The sequence below is a fragment of the Molothrus aeneus genome, chromosome 17 (assembly GCF_037042795.1).
Source record: "Molothrus aeneus isolate 106 chromosome 17, BPBGC_Maene_1.0, whole genome shotgun sequence".
In the NCBI taxonomy this organism is placed as follows: domain Eukaryota; kingdom Metazoa; phylum Chordata; class Aves; order Passeriformes; family Icteridae; genus Molothrus; species Molothrus aeneus.
The window spans coordinates 9,961,523-9,988,043 of NC_089662.1; the positions used below are offsets into that span (position 1 = coordinate 9,961,523).

At 43.9% G+C, this 26,521-nt stretch overlaps 3 protein-coding genes across 4 annotated transcripts in view; 2 read left to right on the top strand and 1 right to left on the bottom strand.

Moving 5' to 3' along the window:
* The window catches only part of DIDO1 (death inducer-obliterator 1), a 47,705-nt gene extending 41,963 nt beyond the window's left edge, over positions 1-5,742 (top strand). For both annotated transcript variants that reach the window (XM_066561787.1, XM_066561786.1), the window contains one exon: positions 651-5,742. In XM_066561787.1, coding sequence (XP_066417884.1) covers positions 651-4,018 — 3,368 coding nt within the window. In that variant the 3' untranslated portion in view covers positions 4,019-5,742. The remainder of the gene's footprint in view (positions 1-650) is intronic.
* Positions 5,743-7,926: 2,184 nt separating this feature from the next.
* On the top strand, positions 7,927-12,555 carry TCFL5 (transcription factor like 5). Its single transcript, XM_066561792.1, has 6 exons — positions 7,927-8,660; positions 9,370-9,556; positions 10,108-10,267; positions 10,982-11,222; positions 11,635-11,776; positions 12,442-12,555. The coding sequence occupies exons 1-6, from the start codon at positions 7,927-7,929 to the stop codon at positions 12,553-12,555; spliced, it is 1,578 nt and encodes a 525-aa protein (XP_066417889.1).
* Positions 12,556-13,604: 1,049 nt separating this feature from the next.
* The window catches only part of COL9A3 (collagen type IX alpha 3 chain), a 36,621-nt gene continuing 23,704 nt past the window's right edge, over positions 13,605-26,521 (bottom strand). The window contains 11 exon segments of the mRNA XM_066561873.1: positions 13,605-14,562; positions 15,413-15,490; positions 16,481-16,663; positions 17,351-17,405; positions 17,768-17,914; positions 18,300-18,332; positions 18,558-18,602; positions 19,871-19,906; positions 22,770-22,841; positions 23,668-23,721; positions 26,390-26,443. Of these exon segments, the coding sequence (XP_066417970.1) occupies positions 14,387-14,562; positions 15,413-15,490; positions 16,481-16,663; positions 17,351-17,405; positions 17,768-17,914; positions 18,300-18,332; positions 18,558-18,602; positions 19,871-19,906; positions 22,770-22,841; positions 23,668-23,721; positions 26,390-26,443 (933 nt within the window). The 3' untranslated portion in view covers positions 13,605-14,386.

The window sequence follows — 26,521 nt, forward strand, 5'->3', positions numbered from 1 at the left end:
TCTCCTGGGCTTGTTTGGGACATCCCCAGTTTCCCTGCTTCTCTGGCCTCTTAAAATAATTTCTGGCTGGAAAAAACCACAACAAACTGGGAGTAATTGCAAGCTTTTAAACACTATTTCCAAACACTGTTTGATGTGATCTTTTTTTGCCATTATTAGTGTTTGTTTAACTTGGAGACAGACAAAATGTTTATAGATTGATGTCAATGTGGACTTTTAGTCCAGGTTTTCTCACTTTTCAGTATCTCTGTCTATATTTGCAAACTAAATGTAAATATTTGCTTTTTCAGGAGGAGAGATGGGAGTAGTTGAACGGTAGAAACAATGTAAAGATACAAAAATAACAGTTTGCTTCTGTTTGAACTTTTGCGGAAACACTTAACAATGATGCCTGATGCTTCCATCCTTTATTAAAAATTTTGAGGAAGGAATTTAAACTTTTAAACTTATGTATAAATACATTTAAAAAGTAAGAAATGCAAATGCATATGCTTGTGGGCTAATGAAAATTGCTAATAGGTCTGATGGAATTTAGAAAACTGTTACCTTTATGACTTTTGTACCTTCCACTTTGTAAAATAATAGTTTTCTACTGAAAGCATCATTAAAAATCAGATTTTTACATATACAGTCTTTGTGTTCTCTTTCAGGTCTTGAATCGTCTCGGCCAAATTTAATCCTTGGGTTGGTTATCTGTCAGAAAGGGAAACGTCCTGCCACTGAGACAGAAAAAATGGAGGAGAAGCGAAGCAGAATTCAAGCACATGAGGAAGCTGAACCATCCCTCTTCTCTAAAGGGCCTCCAGCTTCACAAGAGAAGAAAACTCCAAAATACTCACTTTATTCAGGAGACTCCACCATGAGTACAACACCACCTGGATCTCCTCCTCCACCTCCACCCCCACCTCCTGTTCCAGACACCTCAGCAGTGACACCTTCAGTATTGAAAATACTGTCCTCCATTAAAAGTGGCCCCACAACCACTGTGACCCCACCGATTTCAACAGCCACTCCTGCAAGCAGCACTGCCACACACTCCTCATCCTCAAAAACCGCCACGCCTCTAGAGCACATCCTGCAGACCCTCTTTGGGAAAAAGAAAACTTTTGAGCCTCTTGCCAAGGATTCTGGAGCTGTTCAGTCTTCCAGTCAGGAAAGTCAAGCTGCGGCAGATAGCGGGATGACAGCAGTTCCCCTGCTGGACCCCATTGTGCAGCAGTTCGGGCAGATGTCCAAGGACAAAGCCATAGAGGAGGAGGAGGATGACAGACCTTATGATCCTGAGGAAGAATATGGTCCAGAGAAAGCCTTTGAAACACAGACTGGTGAGAGTGACAAACGCTACAGTGTGGAAAAGCCATCTACTACAGCAGAACTAGAGGATGAGGCCTATGATCCAGAGGATGAAACTATCTTGGAAGAAGCAAAAGTTACTGTTGATGATTTACCCAACAAAATGTATACAGACAGTAAAAGCAGTTCTTCAGAAGCATCTGCTTCATTTGTGTCTGATTTATCTGCATCCTCCTCCTTGGTAGAACAGCAAAAAATGTTGGAAGAATTAAACAAACAAATAGAAGAACAGAAAAGGCAGCTAGAGGAACAAGAAGAAGCCCTCAGACAACAAAGAGCAGCTGTTGGTGTTTCAATGGCTCACTTTTCAGTGTCTGATGCTTTAATGTCACCTCCACCAGCGAAAGCTTCCCTAATGAAGCCTGAATTATTCCATCAGGACCAGCAAGCTACACAAAAAGTAGATTTACCTTCATCTTTAAATCAGCAAGCACAAGTTTTAAACCAGGGCTGTGACCCGAGGCAGAACAGAGATCCTCGACAGGCTCGAAGGATGGTGACAGAGAATGACAGTGCTGATTCTCGAATAAAACCGCAGGTAGTACAGAATGAGATTGCCACAAGAGAAGTTGCTCCAGCAAGTTTTCCAAATGCTTTGCAGACTTCACTTGGTAAGGAAGATAATGCTTTAATTTCCAATACTCCACCTGGTTTTACTGCTGATAATTGGGTCTCAAGTGAACAGACATCTACGATGCCCCAGAAAGAGACATCTAACAGCAAATTTGAACACACCATTCAAGTTACTTTGGAAAACTTGAGTCAATCAGCTTCTGGAGATCCTTCTGCTTCCAAACCTATACGTAAAGTGCTGCTTCCAACCCCACCGAGTACATCTTTTCAGCCTAATTTCTCCACATCAAATGACAGCCCATCTTTGCAAGATATGCATCAAGTGTCATGGTCAAATGAGCCAAAGGAAGCAATGGGAAGGGATTCCTTCTCAAATACAATGTTTCCTCAGCAGGAAAAGGCAGCTGGACACTTTGAACCAGAGATGGGTCTTTCATCAGTGCAATATGATGAACAAAGAAATCCTCAGTCTCATCAGTTTGTAGAACAAACTGAATCTGCAGCAGCTCAGAGTGAGGGTGGGCCTCCCCCACAGCACTTTGAGGAAAAGCGAGCGTTTTCCATGTCTGGGCAGAAAGGGGGACCTCCAATGATGCTCAACGCACCTGGAGGACCTCATGGACCTAATTTTAGAGGGCCAGCACCACAGTTCTCTGAAGAGCATGGTTTTCCAAATAATGATGGGCAAAGAGGACCTCAGTCTGGAAGATTTGGAGGTCAGAAGGGTCCCATTCCTTCCTTATTTTCTGCACAGCATGGACCACCTATTTTTGGTGATAATAGGGGCCCTGCTCCTTCTTATCATGGTGGTGGTCCAAGAGGAATGTCACCATCTCATTTTGAAGATCATAGGGACCCTCACATGGAACAAATGGAATTCTCAGATTCCCAATATGATGAAATGATGGGGCCTCCAGGACAGTTTGAAGGACCAGATTCCCCCCAGTTTATGGGAAACAGAGGACCTTCGCCTTTTCCTTATGGAGGTCAAAGACGACCCCCTCCAGGTCAGTTTAAAGGACAGAGAGGAGGCCCTCAGTTTGGAGGGCCAAGAGGTCCAGCCCCAGGTCATTTTGGGGGACCAAGAGGACCTCACCCAAATCAATTTGAAGGGCAGAGAGGTCCAGCTCCAAATCATATGCCTGGTCCAAGGGGACTTTTGCCACAGCCATATGAAGAACGGAGAGGGAGCCCACCACCCAGATTTTCCAACCAGAGAGGTCCAGGACCACATCAGTTTGGAGGACCAAGAGGAGGCACACCTCCAATGTTTCCAGAAGAAGATGAACCTCCTTCTAGATTTCATTACCAGGGTCAGTCACCACAAGGTATGAAACCACCCCCAAGACCACTCCTGGACCTTCCAAGCCATCCATCTCACAGAAAAGAGATGTGGGAGGAAGGTGGACCATCTGCATCTCTTTCCAATATGTCTGGACAAGGACCTGAGTTGGAAGGACAGTGGCCCACGTCTGACTTCCGAGAAGGCAAAAATCCTGACTATAGAGGCCAGACATTTGAGGGCAGACAGAGAGAGAGATATGAGGGAGGAAATAAAGATAAGGGTTTGGATCAGCAAGAGCTTCAACAAGCAGATAATCGCCAAGGTAGAGGCTTTGAGGAAAGACGAAGGGATCGAGAACATGGCAGACCTTGGGAAAGAGACCGTGGCAGAAACTGGAACAGAGAAAGGGACTGGGAGAGACACAGGGAAAAGGAATGGGATAAAAATAGAGATAGGAGCCAAAACAAAGATAGAGACAAGGATTCAGAGCGGGGTAAGGACTGGGAAAGAAGCAGAGACCGAGATAGGACAAGAAACAGAGAGAGGGACTCTTACAGAAGACGTGATAGAGAGCGATCGAGAAGCAGAGACAGGGATCGCGACAGAGAGAAAGACAGGGACCGGGATCGGAGCCGGGAAAAGGAAAGGGATCGGGACAGAGATCGAGATCGCGACAGGGAAAGAGGGAAAGATCGCAAAGATAGGAGTAAGAGTAAGGAAACTGGTAAAGAGACAAAGCCAGAAACACCGAAGGAAACTCAGAAACCGGTGGAAACTGAAGCTTCATCTTCCAGCAATCAGTCATAGAGCTGTGACTGATACTTCCCACAAATAACACACTTTGGCAACACAGCAAGGACTGCACATCTGTAAATACTGTACATATTCTCGCCTTTTAAAAAATTCTGTTGTAAAACTAGCCTTACCCAATGTACTGACAAATAAGCAATTTTTGAACAACTGTGAATGAAAATAATCAGATAGATGAAAAGCAAGAACATATTGGACTTTCACTTGCTGCATTTTGTGCATAATGTTTTTCTTATAAAGATTCACAACGTTAACTGTACTGAAATTTTGTTTTTTCTACTTGCATCTTTATCTTAAAGTTTCCATTTACAGTACAGAAATGGAAAAAGTCTAAGAAGAGCATATTGCTTTTTAAGATTATAAAGTTATGTTTTCCAGTAACTTGAATTGTAATTTTATAGGAGAATTTAATCCAGACCTGAGGAGCCATACCTTTACATCTCAGTTACGTGATATTTTGGTGTCAAAATTGTTCCTACAGCACACACTAAAAATGTTGGTGTCATGTTTCTTTTACAATGGAAGGGTCATGTGTTTAGGAAAAAGCTGCAAAAGAACAGTGTTAATAATTATTTGTGACTGATGGAGGATTTGAAAATGGAATGTTATAAGCTTAAAGTGCACTATCTTCCTTTTATATACATGTATTTTGGGTCTGGAATCCATCTCTTAAGTGTACAGCAAAGAAACAAGTCATACTTAGTTATTTTTCATGAGGTTTTAAATATCCCATGTTTACAAACCTGTCATTAAAGAAAATACAAGAGTAGCACCTTTATAACCAGCAAAACTTATAAAAGCATCAGACATTTGTTTTGAAAAGTTGTAAACCAAAGGAAGAGAGAGCATTTGGTTAAATAGGCCATTAAATCTGTTATTTCAATTGAACTGATTTAGTGGAGCATTTTTTGGTTTTGTTTAGGTTTTGCAGAATTTTTCCACAGATTTAAGAAATGTCCCAATCTGATTGAACTTTTCATTATAGAAGTGCTCTTTCATTCTAAAAGGGCTCTTGAAAAATAAATGATACTGTTCTTTTGTTAGGCCCTACTTAGGCTGGCAGTGTATATAAAACTCTCCACTGAAAAAGACACAGCTGCATTAAAATTTAAATTATGGTGGTACATCATGTTGTGATTGAAGAGGGACATTTTTCATGGTGAAATATATCACATTGCTACTTCCCATGTAGTCCTCAAGCACATAATTCTAAAGTGTGAAATAAAACCTCGCTTGTTTATTTGAATGTGTAAATTGACCACTGGGTAAATATTTTGGTATTTTGCTAAGATAGATTTGGAAAAGTAAAATTAGATTCCTGTAAACATTTTGTATCTTGAGGACTATATTACAGGTAGAATGTGTGTCACCACTGTCACACTGGTGCATCCTTGAGGTCCTTGTACATCCAAGATTTGCTGGCTGAAATGATCATCTGTGTCCTGAACCTGAGGGAAAACGGTAACATGCAAAGAAATCGTATTAAATGCAAACATCAACTACGGTGTAAGATTTTTTTTCTTAAAGAGATGTTTCTAATTTAAGGACATACATAAAAGTATGCAAAATGTGTGTTTGTTTAGGTTTACTTGATAGAAATTTCTGTAAATTGTATTTTATATGGCAAATATATCACTGTACATTAAAATATGGGACTTCACAGGTTTTTGTTACTGTAAGTAGAATAAACACCTACAGAGAACTGTTGTCCATTTCTTAAATGTGTATGTGTATATTATTTTCTACATTTTGCTATTTCTCAACAAATCACAAGAGACTGATGGCACAGGGGTTTTGTTTCCTTGTAGTTTAATGACAGACATTTTGCAGGATGTCACAGCAATGTTTGATTGTGGGCCCTCTAAAAATAGTAGAAATCTGTGCTAATGATTCTTTCTCAGTTCTAAGGCATCCCCTAATTTATTTTGAAGGCTTTTTTTTTTTTTTTTTTTACATTTGAATCAGAATGCTTGGAATTTGAAGATTTTTTACATCAAAAAATCTGAAGAAAAGAAAAAGTATTAATTCAGGTTTCACCATTTATGATTTTCTTGGCTTTGCATTTTTATGAAATAAGTGTGTGGCTTTTCATCTTTTAGGAAATTCTCCTTTAGTAGATTGGGGGATCTATTTATGCTTTAGGATCAGTAAATCCCTCCTCACAGAGATCAAGTGGAAAAAACAATCAAGGAGCATAGGCTCCAGTGACTTTGTTAAGCCACAGCTTTATGTAGTTAACAATCAGCTGGAGTTGAATTTTGCAGCAGGGTTCCTGTATCCTCCACAGCAGCAGGCTAAAAACCAGGTTGAAACCAACATAACAATTTAACTCAATTTACAGAGACTAAAAATGGCACTGAATGATTGTCCTGCAATGCCAGAAAGAGAAAAACAATTCTCTAGCTTTGCCCAAACGTTTGATTAACATGAAAGAACTCACTATTTTGAGCTTTTGTCTGTGTTTGTACTAAGCTAACATTACAAAGAGTATTTTGAAAAATCTTTTTCTTTGCAAAACTCCCTGCAAAGTCTAGAACAATATAAGCAGAATTATTATTATTATTTCTATAAAAGGCTGTACTACTGCAACTGTGAGCATTGTAAAGGGGAGTGTGGAAGAGGATTAGAGAAGTAGGAAAGTGTGTGTTGAGTTCAGTGTGCACAAAACTGCTTTTAAAGTTCCTGGGCTTGCGTCTAGATGGAAGTCATGAGTGAGATCGTCGGGATGTGGCTGCATTTCATGGAAATGTCAGTGCACGCTGCCTTGGGACCTTTTTTCCTCTCAGTATTCCCATCCGTACCCCGGGGCGGGATGGGCCGGGGAACCTTCACTGCCCCGCTCGGGCTCTCCCCGCGGGGCTCGGGGCTGAGGCGGCCCCAGGGCCCCTCGTGGGGAACGACAAGCGATTCCCGTTAACCCAGCTGGTTTCTCCCGTTAACCCAGCTGGATTTGTTGCCTTTTCCTTCTTGCACACGTTTGCCTGCTCTGTGCCGCTGGTGATGCTGTTGGTGCAGGTGGGGCAGTTCCCTCAGCGCAGCCGAGCCCCGGCCGTTGCTCTCTGTGAGTTTTCCGTTAGCGACAAAGCCAAGTAACAGAGTTTAGCCGTACGCTAAGCAGCCAAGAGGTTTAATTAATTAAAATTCAGCATAACAGCGTGTACCCAGCCAAGCACCGCAAATCAGCTAAAGCAGCAGAACTAGAAAACGTCTGTAAGCACACACTGCAGCCGCACGTTCTTTTCCCTTATCTCCTCACAACACCGCCGCCCCCCCTGCCACCGCCGGGCTCCGCTCCGGGTCAGTTCCAGCCCTGAGGGGGCGGGCGGGGGCGGGGCCGGTCCCGCCTCAGGGGCGGGGCGGGGCGGGGCGGGGGGGACGCGCGCGGCCTCGCGCGCGGGCGGCGGTTACGCGCAGCCGTTGGCGGCGGCGCGCGGCGCGCTCGGGCAGCGCTCGGCCGGGCTGAGGGCCCGCGCGTCCCCTCCCGCCCCCGCCCCGCCCGGCCCTGCCCGCCCCGGCTCCCCACGGCTCCCCCCGGCCGCGGGGGGCCCGCTCCCGCCCGCCCGGGCTGCCCCGCCGCCGTCCGGGCGCTGTCTCAGGGGGTGCCAGGCCGCAGAGTGCCCGCAGCCTCCCCGCCGAGGCCGGGGCGGGGACAGGTGAAGGCCGTTTGTCGTGAGCAGCTGTGCTGGAGGGGGAGGGAGGGTCTCACCCGGGGGGGGAGACATGGTCAGGGTGTCAGGTACCCCGCCAGCGGCAGCTTGGTCCCCACTCTGTTACCTCGCCAATCAGTGTTAAGTGCAATTTTTTCTGCCTTTGGGTTTTTTTAATGGATAGTACTGACAATTGTTGAAGGTTTTATGGTTTTCTGTTGCAAGGGACATTGGTAACTGATTAGGTTTGCTGTAGCCATGTCAGGATCAGCCCCCGAGGAGCCTCAGACCGTTCCTCAGAGCCCAGCTAGTGTTCCTGACCCCGCTCCCGTTGCTGTCGGACCTGGAGGCTCAAGTGACAGTTCCTTTGGTGAGCAAAACCTTGGCTTCGCCACCCCCGAGGCCAGCCTGGTGGAGATGATGGACATTGAGTACACCCAGCTGCAGCACATACTTTGCTCGCACACGGAGGCGCAGAGTAGTGAAGGTGAAGTGGAAGCCAGGCTCAGCGCTTTCTCCTCGCCTGGCCCCTCTGCAGACCCCCCTCTGCAGCAGCCCTCCCCCAGCACCAGTCAGGACGGGGGCTCATCCAGCAGCTCTGGGAACCAGTCGGTCTGCCCAGTGACCTGTCAGTCAGGGTTGCCTTGTGACAGCTACTGGCCGAGTTCTAACCCGCACCTGGGCTATGCTGACCTCCAGGAGCTCAGGATGATGTTGCTTAGCGAGTCCAACCTCCCTGTGAACCAGAGAGAGAAAGCGCCCAACAGTAGTAGCTCTGTAGAAGTCTCGGGATGCAGTGTAGCAAAAGCTAAACAGGGTGAAAATTTCTTGGGGGAGAATAAGGAAAACATATTTGTTGAAAATTCGGCACTGGCACCAGAGGTTAGATCTAAACCTGCAGTCAGAGCTCGGTTGGAAGACAGATTCAACAGCAGCCCGACAGAAAACCCCAGATGTCAAGAACCCCAAGAATCTGGAGTAACTCTTAACAAGTGTGTTGCAATTACTTTTAGTTTATGTTGTTAAACTATGTATCATGTAGTTCAAAAGTGATTTGCTAAGTGAAACCTATGAATAGTGCTTGTTTTAATATATGAGAACGATGGGTTGGGCTTTGTTAAACTGTGCCATCAAACGTCGCTGCGACTCCACTGAGCTCAGCTTAGGCCCCTCTGTTTATTGCATAAATGGTACAGCATGGAGTTCCAAAATGAATTACTTTATGACTTTATTCTTGATAACTTGTACTGTAAATAAAGGTGAGAGAACATTACCTAATTTTAATATGCAGCTTGCTAAAAGCAAAGTAGATTTTTTATAATAATAAAAAAAAATAATAATTATGGTGATGATAGATTCGGGTTATAATGTGGAGGCCTGACTATGGGGAAAACTGGAGCAAAAATACTGTTTTACAACCTAACCCTGTACCTATCTTAATGTGCTGACAAAATGTTTTATCGAGGCATGAAGCACCTTGTTATTGCACAGAATAAAATACCTCCTTGGCTGATTTTTCTTTTCTTTTATTTGGCCCCTGAAGTGGGCAATATAGCAATAACAATGATTTCTGTTTACAGTAAATGAAAGTGGTTTCTTGGTGATAGTTTCTAGAATATTTGTAGCTGTACTTTATTTCTGCACTCATTTCCAAGCAGTCAGCCTGGTATGTTTTCTGTGTTTGTTTGTTTTTGTCTGAAGTTTAGTGACATTGATCCGCCAGCCCTCAGAAGTGGTGGGTGTTCCTCTTCACCAGCAAGGGAGCAGGTGTGCTGCACTAGGGAAAAATAAGGCTGCACCTGCCACACATTCCTTACCATTTACTTACCCGTTCTTTACCATGAATGCATGTTCTGCTGCTGGAAGTGCTAACCCTTCCCAAGCACAGGTAACTCTCCTCTGCCACCTTCCAATGCTGATAGTATTAACTTCCTGGGTGTGGTAGAATTCTGAAGGTTTGTGGTAGAGTGTGGGTGGGTTTGAATAGGGATGATCAGAATGATCTGTAATGCAATTTATTTATCAATATTTAAGATAATCAAGTCACTTTCCTGGCATTTGTAATTACATGCATCCCAGTAATGAGCAGTAGGCCATCAGATCTCCTTTTTTCTAGAGTTTATCAGTTTATCATCTCTTTCATCTGTGCAAGACAAGAGACCATTTTCTGTAGTTCCTTTCTTTCTAATTCATTTTGGTGATAAAGATATTTCCCTCTCCACAACTTGCAGTAACCTCTGAAGCAAAAGTGATAGCATGGCACTGAGAAATGTCAGAGATATTCCCAAAATTCATCACTGTCGAAACCCCATGGCTGTGTGTATTTGGGATTTATTCAGCATGAAGAAGTAATTTAAGAAGCTAACAGAAAGATATCACAATAGTCTCTTTTGTTTTAATGTATATACTTCTGTAAGTATTTCCTTTTTGTTTTCACAGACCTGTGGAACATCTTGCACTATTTTGGAAGCTGCCAAACATCAAGACCTTGGGATACCCAAAACATTCCCTTTTCTCTATCAGGAAGTTGAATCCACAAAACAGACAGTAGGTGCTATAAATAAAGCTTTGCCTGAGGAAGTTTGGATTAAAGTTGGAGGTAAACCATTTATCTTCTTTTCACTTAGTTTTCTCTTGGTCTTCAAAACTATTTTTTTTTCTAAATTCTTTTCTGGAATTAATATGATTTTAGTAAATGTGGAAGGTGATGTTCTTATGGCAAAGATGCTCTATAGGCAGCATGGGGCTAGATTTCTCCAAAGAGGTTCAACACCTCTAAGTTTAGCTGTACTTTCAAAATTGTTTAGCACTTCTGGCTTGAAATGAGGAGACTTGAGGTTACAAAGTACCTTTGAAAATCTGAGCCTTGGGTCAGCAGCTGGTTCCTTTAGAATCATAGAATCATTAAGGTTGGAATAGCCCTCCAAGATGACTGAGTCCAGCCTTTGAGCAAACACCACCAAACCCCATGGCAGAGGGGTACGTTCTCTGACCCCAAAGCTGATCCACAGACCCAGTCAGTATCAAACTGAAGAACATTTTAAGGGCTGCCTCAAGGGCTCACCAAGGGCAGGCACAATCTCAGTGGGCTCTCTGAGAAAATAGAAGCTGTGTGGATTTTGGAATAGCAAGCAGTGCCTTAGGTCTTCTGCAGGACATGTCTTGCTGTAAGAATCAATGTAGGCTGGCAGTAAAGCTTCAAAGATTATTCCACATAAATAAAGCACCAAAGGAACTTTCCATTATCAGTATTTTCAGGTTAATGGGAGAGTAACAAATAGGTCATTATTTTCATTTTTATTTTTCCAACAAGACACCTTATGCAAGCAAGCCATAAACAGAAGTTGCAGCCGAATAAATCTGTTGGATGCAAACATGGATCGCAAACCTCTCGGGGAGATTCGGAACGCCCGGGACAACAACCAGAGCACTGCAGCTGCCCAGGGCCCCTGGCAGTCAGCACAGCCCAGCTCCAGTGTGCAGGTGCAGAGTGGTTCCCAGGATGGAAGTGCGCAGAGGAGGGAAAGGCACAATCGCCTGGAGAGAGACAGGAGGTAATTCTGGGAGCAGGGGTCATGAAACACCTCTTGAAGCCTAAAATACTGGTACTGCAGTACTCTGATTATCCAGAGTAAATGTAAGCTTGACGTATTTTGTGTTAACTTCAAGATAGAGCAGTGCAGGAGGTGAGGGTTTGGTGTTTGTTAGAGGGGAAAAAAAAATCTCTGTTTCATTGTGGTTGTCTTTGTGTTTTCACTCTGTAAACAAAGATATTTCAAAACATTTCACCCATTCTATAAGGTTGAGGTGACTTGTGTGTAGCAAAACTAATACACAAAGCTTGTAGCAAACACAAAGCAGTCCCCAAAGTCCATGGCTGGTTCCACATGTGAGTAGTCTTCCTGTTTTCTGTATTTTTCCCTTCCCTCTGGCCCCTGGTTGATAACCTTGGGTGTTCGCCTGCAGGCGCAGGATCCGGGTTTGTTGTGATGAGCTCAATCTCCTCGTTCCCTTCTGCACCATTGACACTGACAAGGCAACAACTTTGCAGTGGACAACTGCATTCCTCAAGTACATTCAGGAAAGGCACGGCGACTCCCTGAAGCAGGTTTGAAATCACATTTCATTTTTGGTCTTGATAAAAATGGGAAGTGTTTTAAAGCTGTCATAACGGAGAACTGAGATGGAAAGCTTCTGCTTGATGCTGTTTGTGAAGGACCCACCATACCCTTGAACCCTCCTTTAAATTTTTATTTTTTATTTCTTTCAGCTGTTTGAGTTCACTAGTGAGAAATTACAGGCCGTCCTCAGTCAGTGTTTTCAAATAGGATTTTAAAATTAATTTTTTTATTTACACAATTCCTGAGCATGACCCTATTTGGACAACAGTATGAAATTAAGGTCATCTTCAATTATTCCTCTCCTCCTTCATTTTCTCTATTTTCTACCTCTTTCACAGGCTTCTAGTTAGTTCAGAGAGGGGGATCACAGCTAATGCCCACACTGTATTGAGTGGGTGAGCAGAGTTAAAGGGTTAAATGCCTTAAGAGCAGCTCCTGTTCTCCTCAGCAGTAGTTGCAGCTCCAGAATAATTCTGGCTCTGCTAGGAATTTTAGGAGGGTGTGTATTGGAAAACCTGCTGCTCTAGATATGGATATGGCCCCTCCTCCTTCCTATGGAAGGCACTAATGAAACAAAAGCATCCCTCTCAAGTAAACATCTACGTTAAATATAACATTTATCTTTTGTATTTTGATTTTTATTCTTTTTTAGGAATTTGAGACTGTTTTCTGTGGTAAAACAGGCAGGAGACTAAAAATTGGAAGACCAGACTCGTGTGTAATGTGTCCAGCACAGGAAAACCGCACAGCTATGGAGACCAAATAGCCTGACCTGCCCACCCTGAATTGTGTGACAGTAGTGCAAACTGTGTTTCATTCTTTCCATTTACATGCTGAATAGGAATTTGAAAGTGTAACTTGTAAATATATATAAATAGAAATTTAAAAGAAACGTTCTCTATTGCAAATGGAAATGGAAGGTAACTACCAGCAATGGGAATCAGTGCCCTGTTCAAGGGGCTTTGGGACCAGAAGCTACAAGAAAATGTCATAACTAATTATTTTAACCCTTTAGTTATACAAAATTTGCTTGTCATCCTACTTTGGGGTCTCATTTAATTTTTTGCTCTTATTTTATTTTTAAAGATGATGCAGTACAGATTGGAAGAGTTGTAGAACTTCTATCTTCCTGTTATTTTAATGGCTAGATGCAAACTCATTCTTCCAGTGTATAAAGAAACTGAAGTTACCATATTATAATGCCCATTTTTCCATTTAAAATGTAAATATTGTATTGGTTATTTGGACAAGTGCATAGTTTCTAAACTGTGTGTATTATGAATTTTGCATTTGCATACATATTTAACATAATTAGCTCCAAAGAGTAGTGCAATGGTGTTGGCATTTTTAAATTCAGTCCTATTTTTAATGTCTGCCACACAACTGTCCAAGAGGTTCTTGTGTTGTTACTTTAGACCAAAAGTGGAATATTTTAAACAGTAGATATTTAAATGCACAAACTATTTTTATATTTAAAGAGAAATATGATGCTTTGTTCATAGGCTTTGGCATATAGGACAGAAATAGAACTGTGGGTGAGCTGAGAGTGGCTTTATTAATTTTTTTAATAGATGATGCTAGCAAGTTTTAAAGTATAAAAAGTTCTACCAAAATTAATACTGGTTTAAATCACGGATAAGAACAATTTTGCAGCAATTTATGTCCAAACAATACTAGTAAAACCTAGTTCTGGAAAATGGAGTTTAGCCAAGTAAATTTGATTTGTATAATGACACTTACAACATCAAAAAGAAAAGGTTAAAAAAAATCTCCTTTTATTTTTACAACAGTTCATACAGGTGGTTTTGGCTGGACTTTAAAAGAGCATCCTTTCTTAGGTGGGGTTCCATCACAATTACTGTGCAAATAGCTGAAGTAGAGGTCATGAAAATGCTGTTACTTCATTTCCTTCGTTATCATATGGAAATATGCAAAAATTCTTCCCTGGAAATTAAAATATTTACATTACTCCTTTTGCAGAATTTGCTTGCAAGAGGATTACTGTTTACTAGTCTTGCCAAAATATTTGAGGTGCAATCTGAAAATTTCTAGCTGGCAGCACAGACTTAAGCAATGGTCATTCCTTAGGCCAGAAGGTTCAGATGTTAAAATACAGGATATTGAAATGCCTGATTTCCACTGATGGAAGAGGCAGCTCGGTGCCTGAGTGTCTTAACAACATGTCTGAGAGCACAAACCTGCAGGACTGAAGTCAGTGGGAGCAGCACCAAGGAATTCAATGGAAAAGGCTCAAACTTTCTTAGCAAAAAGTCGTGATCTTTAGTACAGGGAGGGTGATGGTAAAAAGGAGCAATGCTTCCTCTTGCAGGTCTCTTGAGCAAAGGAAGGAAGGAAAGGTGAGGTTGTTTAGCAGTAAAAATTCTGGGAAATAATTGGGGGGAGGAAAAGATAGTCATAAAGCATCTTTTAATTAAAGTTTTCATCTGATGCTTTCTTTTTCATAGAACTGTGTCAAAGTCTCCACTTAATAGAATAGAAGGAGCATCTGTCCTTTTAGCACTAGAAGGATTCTGTTTTCTTACAATGCACTGTTTATTTAAATATTCAGTCACTTCTTCACTTCTTGTACTGTTGGTTTATGATTTTTTGGAAGTTGATGCTGCAACAGCTCCCATGCAAGCCGACGTGTCACATATTCCTGGAGTTCCCTGAGCCCCAACAGTGCCAGGAGTCCCAGGATCCCCTGGCAGCCCGGGTTCACCCTGAGCACCATCACGGCCGTTTTTAGTAATTCCAGGCACACCAGGTGGTCCTAAACAAGAGAGGGGAAAGATACATGAAATATTTCGATCTTTTCTTTTTTAATATATGTATATATGTGTTGATTTTAGAGATCTTAATATACTTTGAGTGTCTGTACATCACACTTGTTATGGCCTGTTGAGTACAAGGTGTTTTCAATAAATTTACCCTGAATCTGAAGTATGTGCTTTGGATTTTTTTATCTCTAATTCGGTCAAGGGATGTCTTGGCTGTGTGAGCTCACAGTTTATTAACATGGAATTAATTATTTTATGGAAGATTCTGAGACAACAAGTATAAGTATTTTAAAATTTTATAGTATAGGTTTTGTGGAAGAATTTAAGATAACATGGTTGTAAATATTTTGGCTTTATGAAATTCTGTGAACGGAGAGCCTGCTTTTGGTGCCTGCAGTTTATTCATTGTCCAGGTGTAATCCCAGTTAGAAAAGCTGCTTTAACAGGTGAGCAAAATAAAGCGTATTCTTCCACGTTTCCAATAAATATTTATTAATTAATTTGCATAAATTAATCTTGAATCTTTTAATAAAGGAATCATCAGGAAGCAGGTACCATCCTTTCCCTTAATCTGGAGAGCCTCAGAGTTGTCACACCTTTAAATGAGTGATGATAATCTATTGCCATCAGCATGCAGAGCTGTCCCTCCTCAGCCTTCACTTCAGCCATGCAGCATTAAACTATATTAAATTATATAATAGTAATAATAGTAATAATAGTAATAATAGTAATAATAATAATAATAATAATAATAATAATAATAATAATAATAATAATAATAATAATAATAATAATAATAATAAGTATTATATTAAATTATTTTTATTACTTCCCCACACTTACCCTGCAGCCCTTGGTCACCATCAGGCCCATCAATACCTTGGCCCACAGGTCCCTTGTCTCCCTTTTCACCAGGGTCACCTTCAATCACAAACACAATTCCCACAGTCAGCTGTGCAGGCTCTGCAGCCAGAGCCACCAACAGCATGGGGAGAGAACAGGAGGAGCTACAGATAAATCCCCTGGGTGCTGCAGGGATCTTGGATTACATGGCACCCTGAAAGAGCTTAAATGAGAGATGTGGGACTCCAGGAGGCTCTCTAAAATGCAGTTTGTTCTATCTAAGATGTTACAGCAGCTCAGGGTTGTGGGTGACAGAGCCTGTGCCTACAGCTGTCAGCTCCAGCTGCAGGCAGGCCCAGAGACCCTTTGCTTTTGGTTACATTGCATTCTATACTTTTCTTTTGGTTACAATGCATTATAGACTTTTCTTTTGGTTACAATGCATTATAGACTTTTCTTTGCTTAGCATCTTAATGCAGTAGAGCCAATCTATACCTTAACTATTATCTATAGCCCATCATAACTACTATAATTACCATATTCATGTTACCATTCTCCAATCACTAATCACACAAGTTAGTACATTACAGTTTAAGCTAGAAGTTGTTTTTCAGTTTTCTTGCAGTGGAAAATTCTGAGACTTTTTTTCTACTTGCTACATCAGCAGGCTTGTTTGCCTGTGCTATCTTCCTGCTTGGTAAAAACATCTTCTTGTTTGGGGTGGGTTTATCCTTTGCTTTAAGCCATAAAAACCCCTTCTAACTAACACACCCTTTGCCTCCTTGGTTATCCAGTAAGATTGGCTCAGCAATTCTTTTCTTCTATATCAAAACTTGCTTCCAAATCTAGTCTTTCATCAGACTCCACATTTAAAAATCTTTCTGCTAAGCACACATATCTGTGACACCTTCTTGTCAAACTTTCATCCTTCCCAACATCACCCCCCAAGGTGCACAACTCCACCCAGAGCTTTACCAAGGGCTGATCTCTTCTCCCCAGTGCTGAATTCAGTACCAGTTCATTTCAGTGGGCATAAAAGAGAAGCAAATTGTTTCCCTCTGAACTTGCCTCTGGGTCCGGGGTCCCCAAGCTCTCCTGTGGGCCCTCTGTAGCCTGGGGGCCCACGAGGACCAGGGTGTCCAACGCTGCCCGTGCTCCCAGGAGGGCCCGGGGGCCCGGCCGGGCCAGGCCGTCCCGTCACCCCAGGAGCCAAGGGCTTCCTCAGGTTAGCAGCCAGCAGTGCGATTTGCTCTGAAAAACACAATCAAACTCTGCATCTCCAACATTTGCACTCTTTCTTCAGGCAGAACTTCCTGCCACTGCTCCTGGCAAGAGGGAACAGTGAATTTGTCCTTTCTGTTTACCTGTAGCTTTTTGGGTTTTTTTAACATCTCCAGAGATGGAGATACTAATCATAAATCTGCAGGGTTGATTATTCCTGTTTCTAAAACCACTTTAAAGGATGTCAAGTATTCTAACAAATGACACTTAAATAATTTCCTGAAACAAACTTTAACCTGATCCCAAACAGGGGATGTGACCTCCAAATGCAAAACAGTCACTTTGAATAAAGAAGGACACTCCCTGAGTACCTGCTCCAAGGAAACGAGGTGCACTGAAGAGAGATGGAGCTCAGAATGACACAGGTTAGGGCAGGAGGTCTCACACAACACTTGAGCCAAAGCTGCTTTCAGTGCATTTTGACCACTGCCATGATGAATCATTTAAAAATACTAATTTTAGAACACCAAAAGACATCCCCAACAAAGTGACCTCCTGAATACAACAAGGTGACCTCCTGAATAATTTCCTTACACTAAAGGCCAATGTATTTTTTTTTCATATGAAGACAGAAAATTAACAAACCTCAGAAGCCATTTTATGTTCAGGATTTACTCATCTGGTAATTAAAGTCAGTTTTCTCTCAGTAATACTCACCATTTATCATTTCCCCACAGAGTTCTCTGATATGTTGTTCACTGGCCTCTTTGCCCTGCAGTTAACAGAATAATTTGTCTTTGTAGGAACGTCCTTATCAATAACCAGCCCTGGCAGAAGCTGCAGGACACAAAACACATTTCCAGGAGCTTGGGAAGCAGCACAAGGTCCTGCATGAAGAGCAGGGGGCTCTTTCCCCTCTTCAAAAGGTGACAGCTTCCCTTCAGAACTCCGCTGTACAAATGGCAGCAATTAATTTTAATGTCAGGCCAGATATTTAATCTGGGGTTTATTTGGCCTTATTTTTGCCTGCTAAAATGCAGGACCTTATTTTTTGGACAGCATCCAAAACCCCACAATCCATTCTTTTCCCTTCACAGGCTCCCTGACTGTGCTGCAGAAGCAGCAGATACTTACAGGAGGCCCAGGTTTGCCTGTGATGCCAGGGACACCCCTCTCCCCCTGGTGACCCATGGGTCCTGGATGTCCTGGGATCCCTGGTGCTCCAGCTGTCCCATTAGGTCCTTGGACACCTTTTGGACCAAGTTCTCCTCTTTTTCCTGGCTGCAGTGAAGAATAAAAAAGACCAAAATGACTTAAAATGGAAGTCACGGTCCATTCTTTTCTCCTGGGGGTTATTTAAGACTTTCTTCAGGTTTTTTGAATGGATCTGGAGGATCAGATGCATTTCTTACATCCTAAGGGTGTTTCTGCATATATAGGCCATGATAAGAGGAGTCCTTGCTGCAGCAAAATTAACAAACAGATTTCAATATTTTGAATGCCACAAATCACCATTTTTCTCATAGATTTTATAGCATGATAGTGAGGAAAGCCTGCTTCTAGGCAATGACACCAGAGCAGAGTTTATTCTATAGTTACAGAGGTGCAATGGTCATGCTTACTCCTAAACCCTTCAGGGCATGAGCCCCCAGGGTCTGACACTTACCTCTCCTTTTTGGCCAGGAGGTCCAAAGGGACCCTGTCAGAAAGAAAAGGGAAATAAGAAAGTGATTCATTCAGAAAATGCACATCTGAAGCCCAATCTCCCAAGCTGCTGTGATGTGTGCAAGGCCTGGGTTGCCCTCTTTTCACAGCAGGGCTGGGGATCTTGGGTGATGAATTCTGACTGACCACAGTGATCCATGGCTTTCTGCACTCATCTGTTCTTTGAGGAGTCAACTGTACTGAATTTAAGGACACCTACCAGCTCTCCTTTGTCACCTGGGAGGCCATCTGCTCCAGCAATGCCCTGAGAGAGAGAGCAGAGTTAACACAGCACCTACTGCTCCAGCAAGGACCTGGATATATCCCCTGGGGTACCCTGGGACATGGGGTCTCCCAGCTGCAGCAAGGAGAAGTTCCCTCTTCCCAAAGCTGGACTCCACAGAAGCTGCTCCCCTGCTGATGAGGGCAGCTGCAACAAGGACTGGGTGCCCTTTGCCTCAAGCTGGGACCTGGATGAAAGGCTGCATTCATATGGGTGAGAAAAATGATGGGCTGGCCATGAAAGACATCCACAGGCATTCCTCAAGCAGGGAACCTGAATTTCAGCTCCCCCTGCTCTGTCTCACAAAAAACAGGGTTTGAAGCCACAGGAAAATACTGACTGTTCTCATGGCCTCCTGAGCAGGGTCCCAGCTTCATCCCACCCTCAAACTGCATGATCTCTTGGTGAGGAACAGCCCTGCCACTCCTGGGACAGGAATGCAAGGGTGGCTAAAGCTCTGGTGACGTCCCCTGTGCCAGCCCTTTGCTGCTCACCGCCACCAGCAGCAGCCTGAGCAATCTGAGCCTGCCTGGGGTGCCACAAACCCCTGCAATCCCTGCCCTGCCCAGGGCAGAGCTGGCTCAGCACAGGGTCTGCTATTAGAGCAGACCATGAACATTGCTATGGACTCCATGGATTTCCAGGGGAAGTTTTCCAAGACAAACAGAGATCAGGTTGTTCTTTCCCCTTAGCAACAAAACACAGAGCACACTGATGCTGGTGAACCAAACCAGCAAAGCTTGCTAGCAAAGCTCCACTTTCTGCAAGAACACAGCCATGTATTAATAAAAGCCATATATTTGATAAAAACTGGCCCAAAACTCACTGCTGAGATTAAACCAAGCATGGACCTTGAGCAGCAAAAAGTGTAAGATTAAGCTAGTTCATTAGTGTGCCAGGCTTTGAGCTTAGGGTGAAATATCCTTCATCAGGCACATGCAGCTGAGGAAAAGCTGCACTTCTAAACTTAACTGGGGAGGAATTTGATGTGAGGAGCTCCTGCACAGGTCCTTGTGGCCGCAAAACACCCAGTGAGGGCCTGGTGTTTGTGCCACAGCATTTTCATGAGTCCCCACTAGAACAGGCAACATCTGTGCCAATGCAGGGAAAATGGGACCAAAAGAGGGGTTTGGTTTCTGCTGCAGAATATTTTCATTTGTGGAAGAAAAAGCCATTTGTGCTGTCAGAGGATGTCTCTGAAATTTGGTTTAAATGCCTCTGCTAACAACAGCATGAAAGTTATCACTTACCTGGTTCCCCTTGGGACCAGGAGCACCAAGAGGACCCTGAAAATAAATAAGAGAAAGAAGCAAATGAGCTCAAACTGTTACTTTCCTATGAATTTCTGGTGTGGCCAGACACTCTCAGCAAGGGGTCAGAGTCTCCCAGCTGCCAAGTAAGAGGGTACAAATCTCATTGACACTTCCTAGAAATAAGAGGGGATTTAGGCACCCCTGCTAGCGCTGTGACAGTCTCCACAATCCCTGGTTTGTGTTGTGATGTGAGAGGAGCTTGGATTTACTTGTGATATAAAACAGACAAGAATATTTTCATGCCACAAGGGCAAAAAGCCAAGATGCTTTTTCAAGGCCTTATTAGACAGTCAGTTTTCCTAGGATTTAGAATAAGGTGCTCCTGATTTAAAGATTAATGGAACAACATGGCCACAGGAATAAAATACATTTAGATGATGAACTGATTACCACCTCAGGAATAATGCAGGCAATTTGGAAAATCCTTTCATCTTTATCTACCTGACATTCACAGAGAGACATTTTCAGCTTTATTTGTGGCATTTCTGCTCCAAAGAGCAGAGCCAACAAGGAGTTCAGGAGAACCCCAGATTTTTTTTCTCTGCTGCAAAATCTACATGTGAAATTCAGCCATTTTACCCTTCAAGCAAGATTTTTATAGCCCACTCATCAATCTGGCATCTGCAAACTGATCTTTTTTTTTATTAACTAGATCTAGAGATGGCTCAGCAGAACAGAATCTTCAAGAAGAGCAAACATACACAACAAGGACATTTTATTTTGGTCAATTCGAGCACTAAGTTAAAAAGAGGGAGGATTTCTATCAATGAAAAATAACTCAGAAAAACACACAATGGGATATAGAAATGCAAGAGTGGCTAAAACTTTGTAACACCCATTTTATGTTTGCTGATGGCGAAAGCAACATATTCCTTTCTGAACATTTTAATCTAAATTTCATACCTCTGACTTCACAGAGTCTCAAGGCTCCATGACAGTTTATGGCAATAAAACACAGTTCAGTCACCAAAGAGCAAGCAAGGAACATTCCCTTAAGGAGAAGCTTAGCCCAGAGGATTTTCATTCTAAACTCCAATTCACTGCAGGAACAAGGAGCTCAGGACTGCCAGCCCCATGTCTTCACACATTTCCTCTGATCAGCTCAACAAAACTCATGGTTTGGGCCAAGCATTCAGTGCTCCAGTAGGGAGCCCAAGAGGCAATGCCCCAGGTGGCTGCTGGCATCCAGAATCCTCAGGAATTTGATCATAATAAAAACCCTTAGGAAAAATATTTGTCTATTGCTGCCTCAGTCAGCAAGAACAGCCAAGCCCTTACCCTCCCCATATCCCACCCCAGCAGGATGGTTGATGTATTTTATCTCAACACTGTTTTATATCTTACAGTCAGATGCACCAAACCACTGGTATTTTCCATGCCAACAAGCACAATGACTGAAATGCTGGTTTACATGCCTGACCAGTCAGTCCAAGGGCTGTGAAAAAGCCTGTCAGTACTCAGCTAGCTCAGGCATGAGGGGATTTCTCTTTTTCCACAGAAAAGTCTCAATTGATGTCAGGAGAGTTTGATGAGTTGGCTGCAGCTGGGACAGGGTGATTGCGTGGGTGTTGTGTGCGCAGCTCTCCTCTTTATCCTGACCCAGGGCAGGTCTCTGGGTGCTCTGTGTGTCCCCAGCAGCACAGGCTGCTTGTTTAGGCTACAAAAACACAGCCTGAGGGTTTAGGGTGAGCCCAGCACCACCAGCATGGTCACCACTGAACCACCAAGGACCTCATCCACCCCTTGTTTGAACACCTCCAGGGATGGGGGTGTTCCATGGGCAGCCTGTCCCAATGCTTTACAACCCTTTCTGGGAAAAAAATTCCTAATATCCAATCTAAACCTCCCCTGGTGCAGCTTGAGGCCATTTCCTCTCGTTCTGAGCAACCAACAATCACATCTCAGAGTAACTGCACTGAACTTCAGAGGCAGAAATAAAACCTAGATTAGTTTTTACTGCTTTAAGCACAACATTTTCCCCTCCCTTGGCTTGGAGCAGCTCTCTGGGTGCTTCATGCAGGGGCCTCTTCCCCTCTGAATGTACATTTTCCACCACAGCAAAGCCCTGAGTGCAGCCAGGAGCCCCAGAGCTCCACAATAACGCTCCTGTTTCACACTTCCAGCCCACAGTCACTCCAAAAGGCTTTTTTAAACCTGCCTGGAGCCAGCACAGAAGGGCCATTGTGGAACCCCAGTGGTGCTGCAGCAGTTGCTTACACAGAAAGCAACTTAAAGCTTTTTTTTTTAAAAAAACTTTCACCTTAAAGCTGGGGAGGAGGGAGCTGGTGAACACATGGCTCCTGTTCTGCAGGCTCCCAAAATGCTGTTCACTTTGCCCTGATGGCTTCTTTCAAATGAGAATGAACTCATTTAAATAAAAAGTCACATTTGTTGTGAGGTGGGATGCCCAGGTGTTTTGCTGTTCAGAAAAAAAAGTCACTGATAAAACTGTAATTAAAAAAAAAAAAACAGAGAGTCTAATCAAGCATCTGAGTAACAAAAATTCATGAATCAGCTCTCTTGTGCTCCTGGGGAGCAAGGCTTTGGTGAAACCAGTGTAAGGAACGGGTGAAAATCCAAAACATTCTGTATTTTGGCCAGGATAGGGCCTGGAAGCTGCTTTTAAACAATCCACCCTGTCTGAAAATAGTGGGAGTTTCTGGAGTGGGACAGAACCCAGGAACAGAGGGGACAGCACGCACGAGTCCTGCTCCCTGCCCTGACTTGGGCAGCCTCAGGGACACCCAACACCCATCAGCTACACCAGGTTTTGGTGCCCATTGCCCTGTAAATCCCCACCCCAAACAGGAATGGCTCCCAGGAGTGCTGTCCTTACCCTGTCTCCTGTCTCTCCACGGATCCCAGTCGGGCCAGGCAGGCCAGGCTCACCACTGGCACCTTTGGGCCCCTGTTGGGGAAACAACAAAACCAAGCTGCAGCTCACAGTGCCAGGACCCCTGGGAGTTCACCAGTCTCCATAACATGGTCAGAAGGGTTATTTTTGGATGTCTCTCTCCCTTTTCCCCCAGGACCTGGGCACCACTTGTGTTGGTTGGTAGAGCTCATTCCAGCTTCTCCCCTGGTCCCAGGTCAGGCTCGTGCCGAGGTGCTCCAACCTTTGGCCTGGGGCTTTCATTATAAACCTCTTAAAATTAATAAACCTTCAATGTCTGTGAGGCCACCAAGTGATGCTCCCCTCAGCCAGTGCCAGTGGGGAGTGGAGGTCCCACACCCTTGGAGGAGGGAGGAAGAAATGTTGGAGACCCCAGTGCAGCAAAAAAGGAGGAGGAATTCACTGAAGAAAAACAGGCAGAGAGTGGAGCAGATCAAGGAGAAACTGAGGTGTCTTTACAAAGATCAAACTCAAAAAGTCATAAAAACCTTAAAATTCAGCTTGTTCCACCACCTGCCACAGGCTGGGACACCTTCCACCAGACCAGGCTGGCCTTGGACCCCTCCAGGGATGGGGCAGCCTCAGCTGCTCCCAGGGAAAAGGCTCAAAACTCAACCCCTCCCTCTGCCAACAAACACTAAATATAAATTTCTCCTGCAGGGAGCTTATCTGGCCTTTTGCTCTTTCTACCACCCGTGGCAATGAAGGTGTCACACTGGTTCTGGCAAATGGAAAGAGATTTCTTTCCTTCCCTCATTGCCATCACCCAAGTGTCCGGCCAGAGGTTTGCAGGGAGCGCTGCCCTGCCAAAACACCATGAGGACCCCTCTGTGACACTGACCTGGAAACCTCGGACACCACGGGCTCCTATGGGGCCTTGGAGGCCAAGAGGTCCCTGCAAAGAGAGAGATCAGCTTTGGTAAGTGTGGGGGTACCAGCTGTTGGTTTTTCTGGGTCTGGATTGAAGGCACTTGAGACAGTAATTCGTGTTCAGATTCAGGTGTTTATTATTTCTTATCAGTAAAACAGTCTCACTACTGTGAGTTGGGCAGCTTTTCATTAAAAGGCACAAAATGGCCAACAATCTCTTGGTACAAGGTCTTTTAAGACTAAGCTATCCAATTAAGAGCTGACACCTGGATTATTTTCCCTTTTAACCCAATAACTGATCCCACAGAGCCCACAATGCAGACTTTTCTGCCCAATTACAAAATGACAAACAAACCCATGGAGAAGGAGGAAGAAGAAGCATGAAGAAGAAGCCCAGGATGACACCCTGTGCCCTCCATCTTGCTTCCATCCACAACACACTAAAAACCCCAAAACCTCAATTTCTCACCAAGTGATACACCTGCACTGCTCTCTATAACCTGTTTCACACTTTTGTGGGTTCCAGTCTATCTTGAAGTCTGGAAAACTTTCTCCTTGAATGAGGGTCAGAGTCAGTGCTGCCCTGTGGGTCAGGGCACCCCAGAGCAGACACAGAAACATTCCCTGGGTGCCCTGGGTTTGCACAGGTAGGGAGAACGTTTGGGGCCAGGTGAGTCAGCTGTGTCACTGACCTGCAGAGTGGGCACTTCTGTGCTGCTGAACCACTGCAAAGTTGGTTTGGAGTTTGCTGAGCTCTGTTAACTGCACTGTTGTTAACAGAAAGGCTTATTTGGGTAATCAGTGCTTAACAACATACCATGCTCACCAGCAGTAGAGATCAGGGACAGCAAGAAGTGGCAGCATGACAGAGCACAGACAAGGCCCATTAGAGGGATCTGCTGTCCCAGTGCTATGCTTTTAATTGATTGCAAGGAACTGCTGCAAAACACGTGCTGCAGGCCCTTGGAAATGAAAAATGGCAATTGCCTCCATTTGCTTGGGCATCCTTGGTTCCAGCAATGCACAAAAAGGCAGCACTGTATGCTGTCAGGGCTTTTAAAAGCTCACCAGACAGAACATGAACATTGCCATTAGGAGTCTCTATTGCTTTCTCCTGAGAAAAAAAAAAAATCACATATCCAATAAAGATCTTGGATGAAAAAAAAAACAAACCAAAAAAAACTAAGTAATTTAGGCATTTAAGTCTCATTTTGTAAACTGTCTTCTTGAAATAGATGCCTTCAGCAAGCTTCTGTCACAAGGCAGGGCTGCAGCTTTGGCTCCTTTCTGCCATCCCTGCTGGGTGGAGCATTCAGGGACACAAATAAACCCCAGACTGGCCACTGACATAAAGCAGCATCAGCCTCAAAAAGCTGAACAACTGCTCAGGTATTTTTGTGGTTACTGCTTTCCACTTTGCTTTCTGCTTGTAATTCAGTAACGAACTTTAAAAGTTATAAATACAAAGCTTTAGGGAAGTTGAGTTAAATTGCATCAAAAATGACTCTGCTGAGCTGCTGATGGGAGCTGGAGGGACCTGACAGGTTCTGAGAAACCCTTGGTACTCAGAGCTAAAAAAACCCTAATTATTTTGAGCCAAACAGCCTTAACACTGGAAAAATCCTGCACCTCTCTTGGAGCAGCCCACTCTTAACAAATAAATTATGATTCTAATAAAACAAATCAGAAATGAGAAGCCCTGGTCAGACATAACCATGGGTTCAGCTGCAACAGCACCCCTGTCAAAACTCTGCACCAACACAATCAGCTCAAATGCTTTTGCTTTTTGGCTGCAATAATGTGGTACCTTTTGTGAGGCCAGCCACTCTGCTGAAAAATTGCAGACATAAAAGCAAACATTATTAATACAGTTTATTTCTAAAGCTGATTTCCCTCTCCTTGAAAGTGAAAGCAGAAGCTGCTCACAAACAATAAATCATGCAGTTCAATTTCTTCCAAGTGGCACGTACCAGAAATCATATTAGACTTGCTGTAGGCTCCTGGATTTCAAAATGAGATTAAGATGGGAAAAAAAAGAAAAGGAAAAAAACCAACAAAACCACTAGAAGATCAGATCCAACCCCAATAGCCGCAATGGCTGGGGAGTGACAAGATGAAAAAGTACCCAAGCATTTTCAGTAGTGGGATCAAAATCGGGGTTTCACCCTCCTGATATTATTTGTTATCATCTCTGCTACTGAGCAGGGACTCCATGCAGTTATTCCCAGTTTTGTTCTATCTGTGGCTTCAGGTTTTGCAGGGAGTCCCTCTGCACTGCTGCAAGGAAGGGGATGCAGGACTGGGGAGGATTTCAGGTGCCATGTGCTGGTGGCAAAGTCCTTTGTGAAAGCTTCCCAGGAGCTCTGCTTCACTAATGCCTCACTCCAGCACGGGCAGCACCTTCCTGTTCCTGTGCAATGAGGGGCTTGCTGACTGTGCAGCCTCTCCTGCAGCTCCACAAACCTCCTGGCAGCTGCAGTTTGCTCTGCCAAGGGAAATGGGAGGGATCCCTTGGCATTTGCACGGAGCTGCCAGTGAGAGCAGGACCTGGCCCAGCCTGGGGGAGGAATTTCTCTGCTGCCAAAGCTCCCCAGAGACTCCACTGAGAGAGAAAGTGGCTTTGTCCTGAGAGTGACCCCCCATCCCAGCCCTGTTTTGGCACCTCTCTGGTTCACAGCCAGCTCTGTACTTACAGTTGCTCCTCTGGGTCCTGGCAGACCTCTCTCACCAGGGACGCCAACATCGCCCTGGCAGGGACACCAAAGTCAGCTGTGGCACTCAGGAGGCACAAATCCACCCTTCCCAGCCCTCTGGGACACGTTCCT

Coding starts and splice junctions, on each gene's coding strand:
- TCFL5 (XM_066561792.1), top strand. CDS start 7,927: ATGTCAGGATCAGCCCCCGAGGAGCCTCAGACCGTTCCTCAGAGCCCA. Junction 8,661..9,369: donor TCTGGAGTAACTCTTAACAA/GTGTGTTGCAAT, acceptor TTTTGTCTGAAG/TTTAGTGACATTGATCCGCC. Junction 11,223..11,634: donor CGCCTGGAGAGAGACAGGAG/GTAATTCTGGGA, acceptor GTTCGCCTGCAG/GCGCAGGATCCGGGTTTGTT.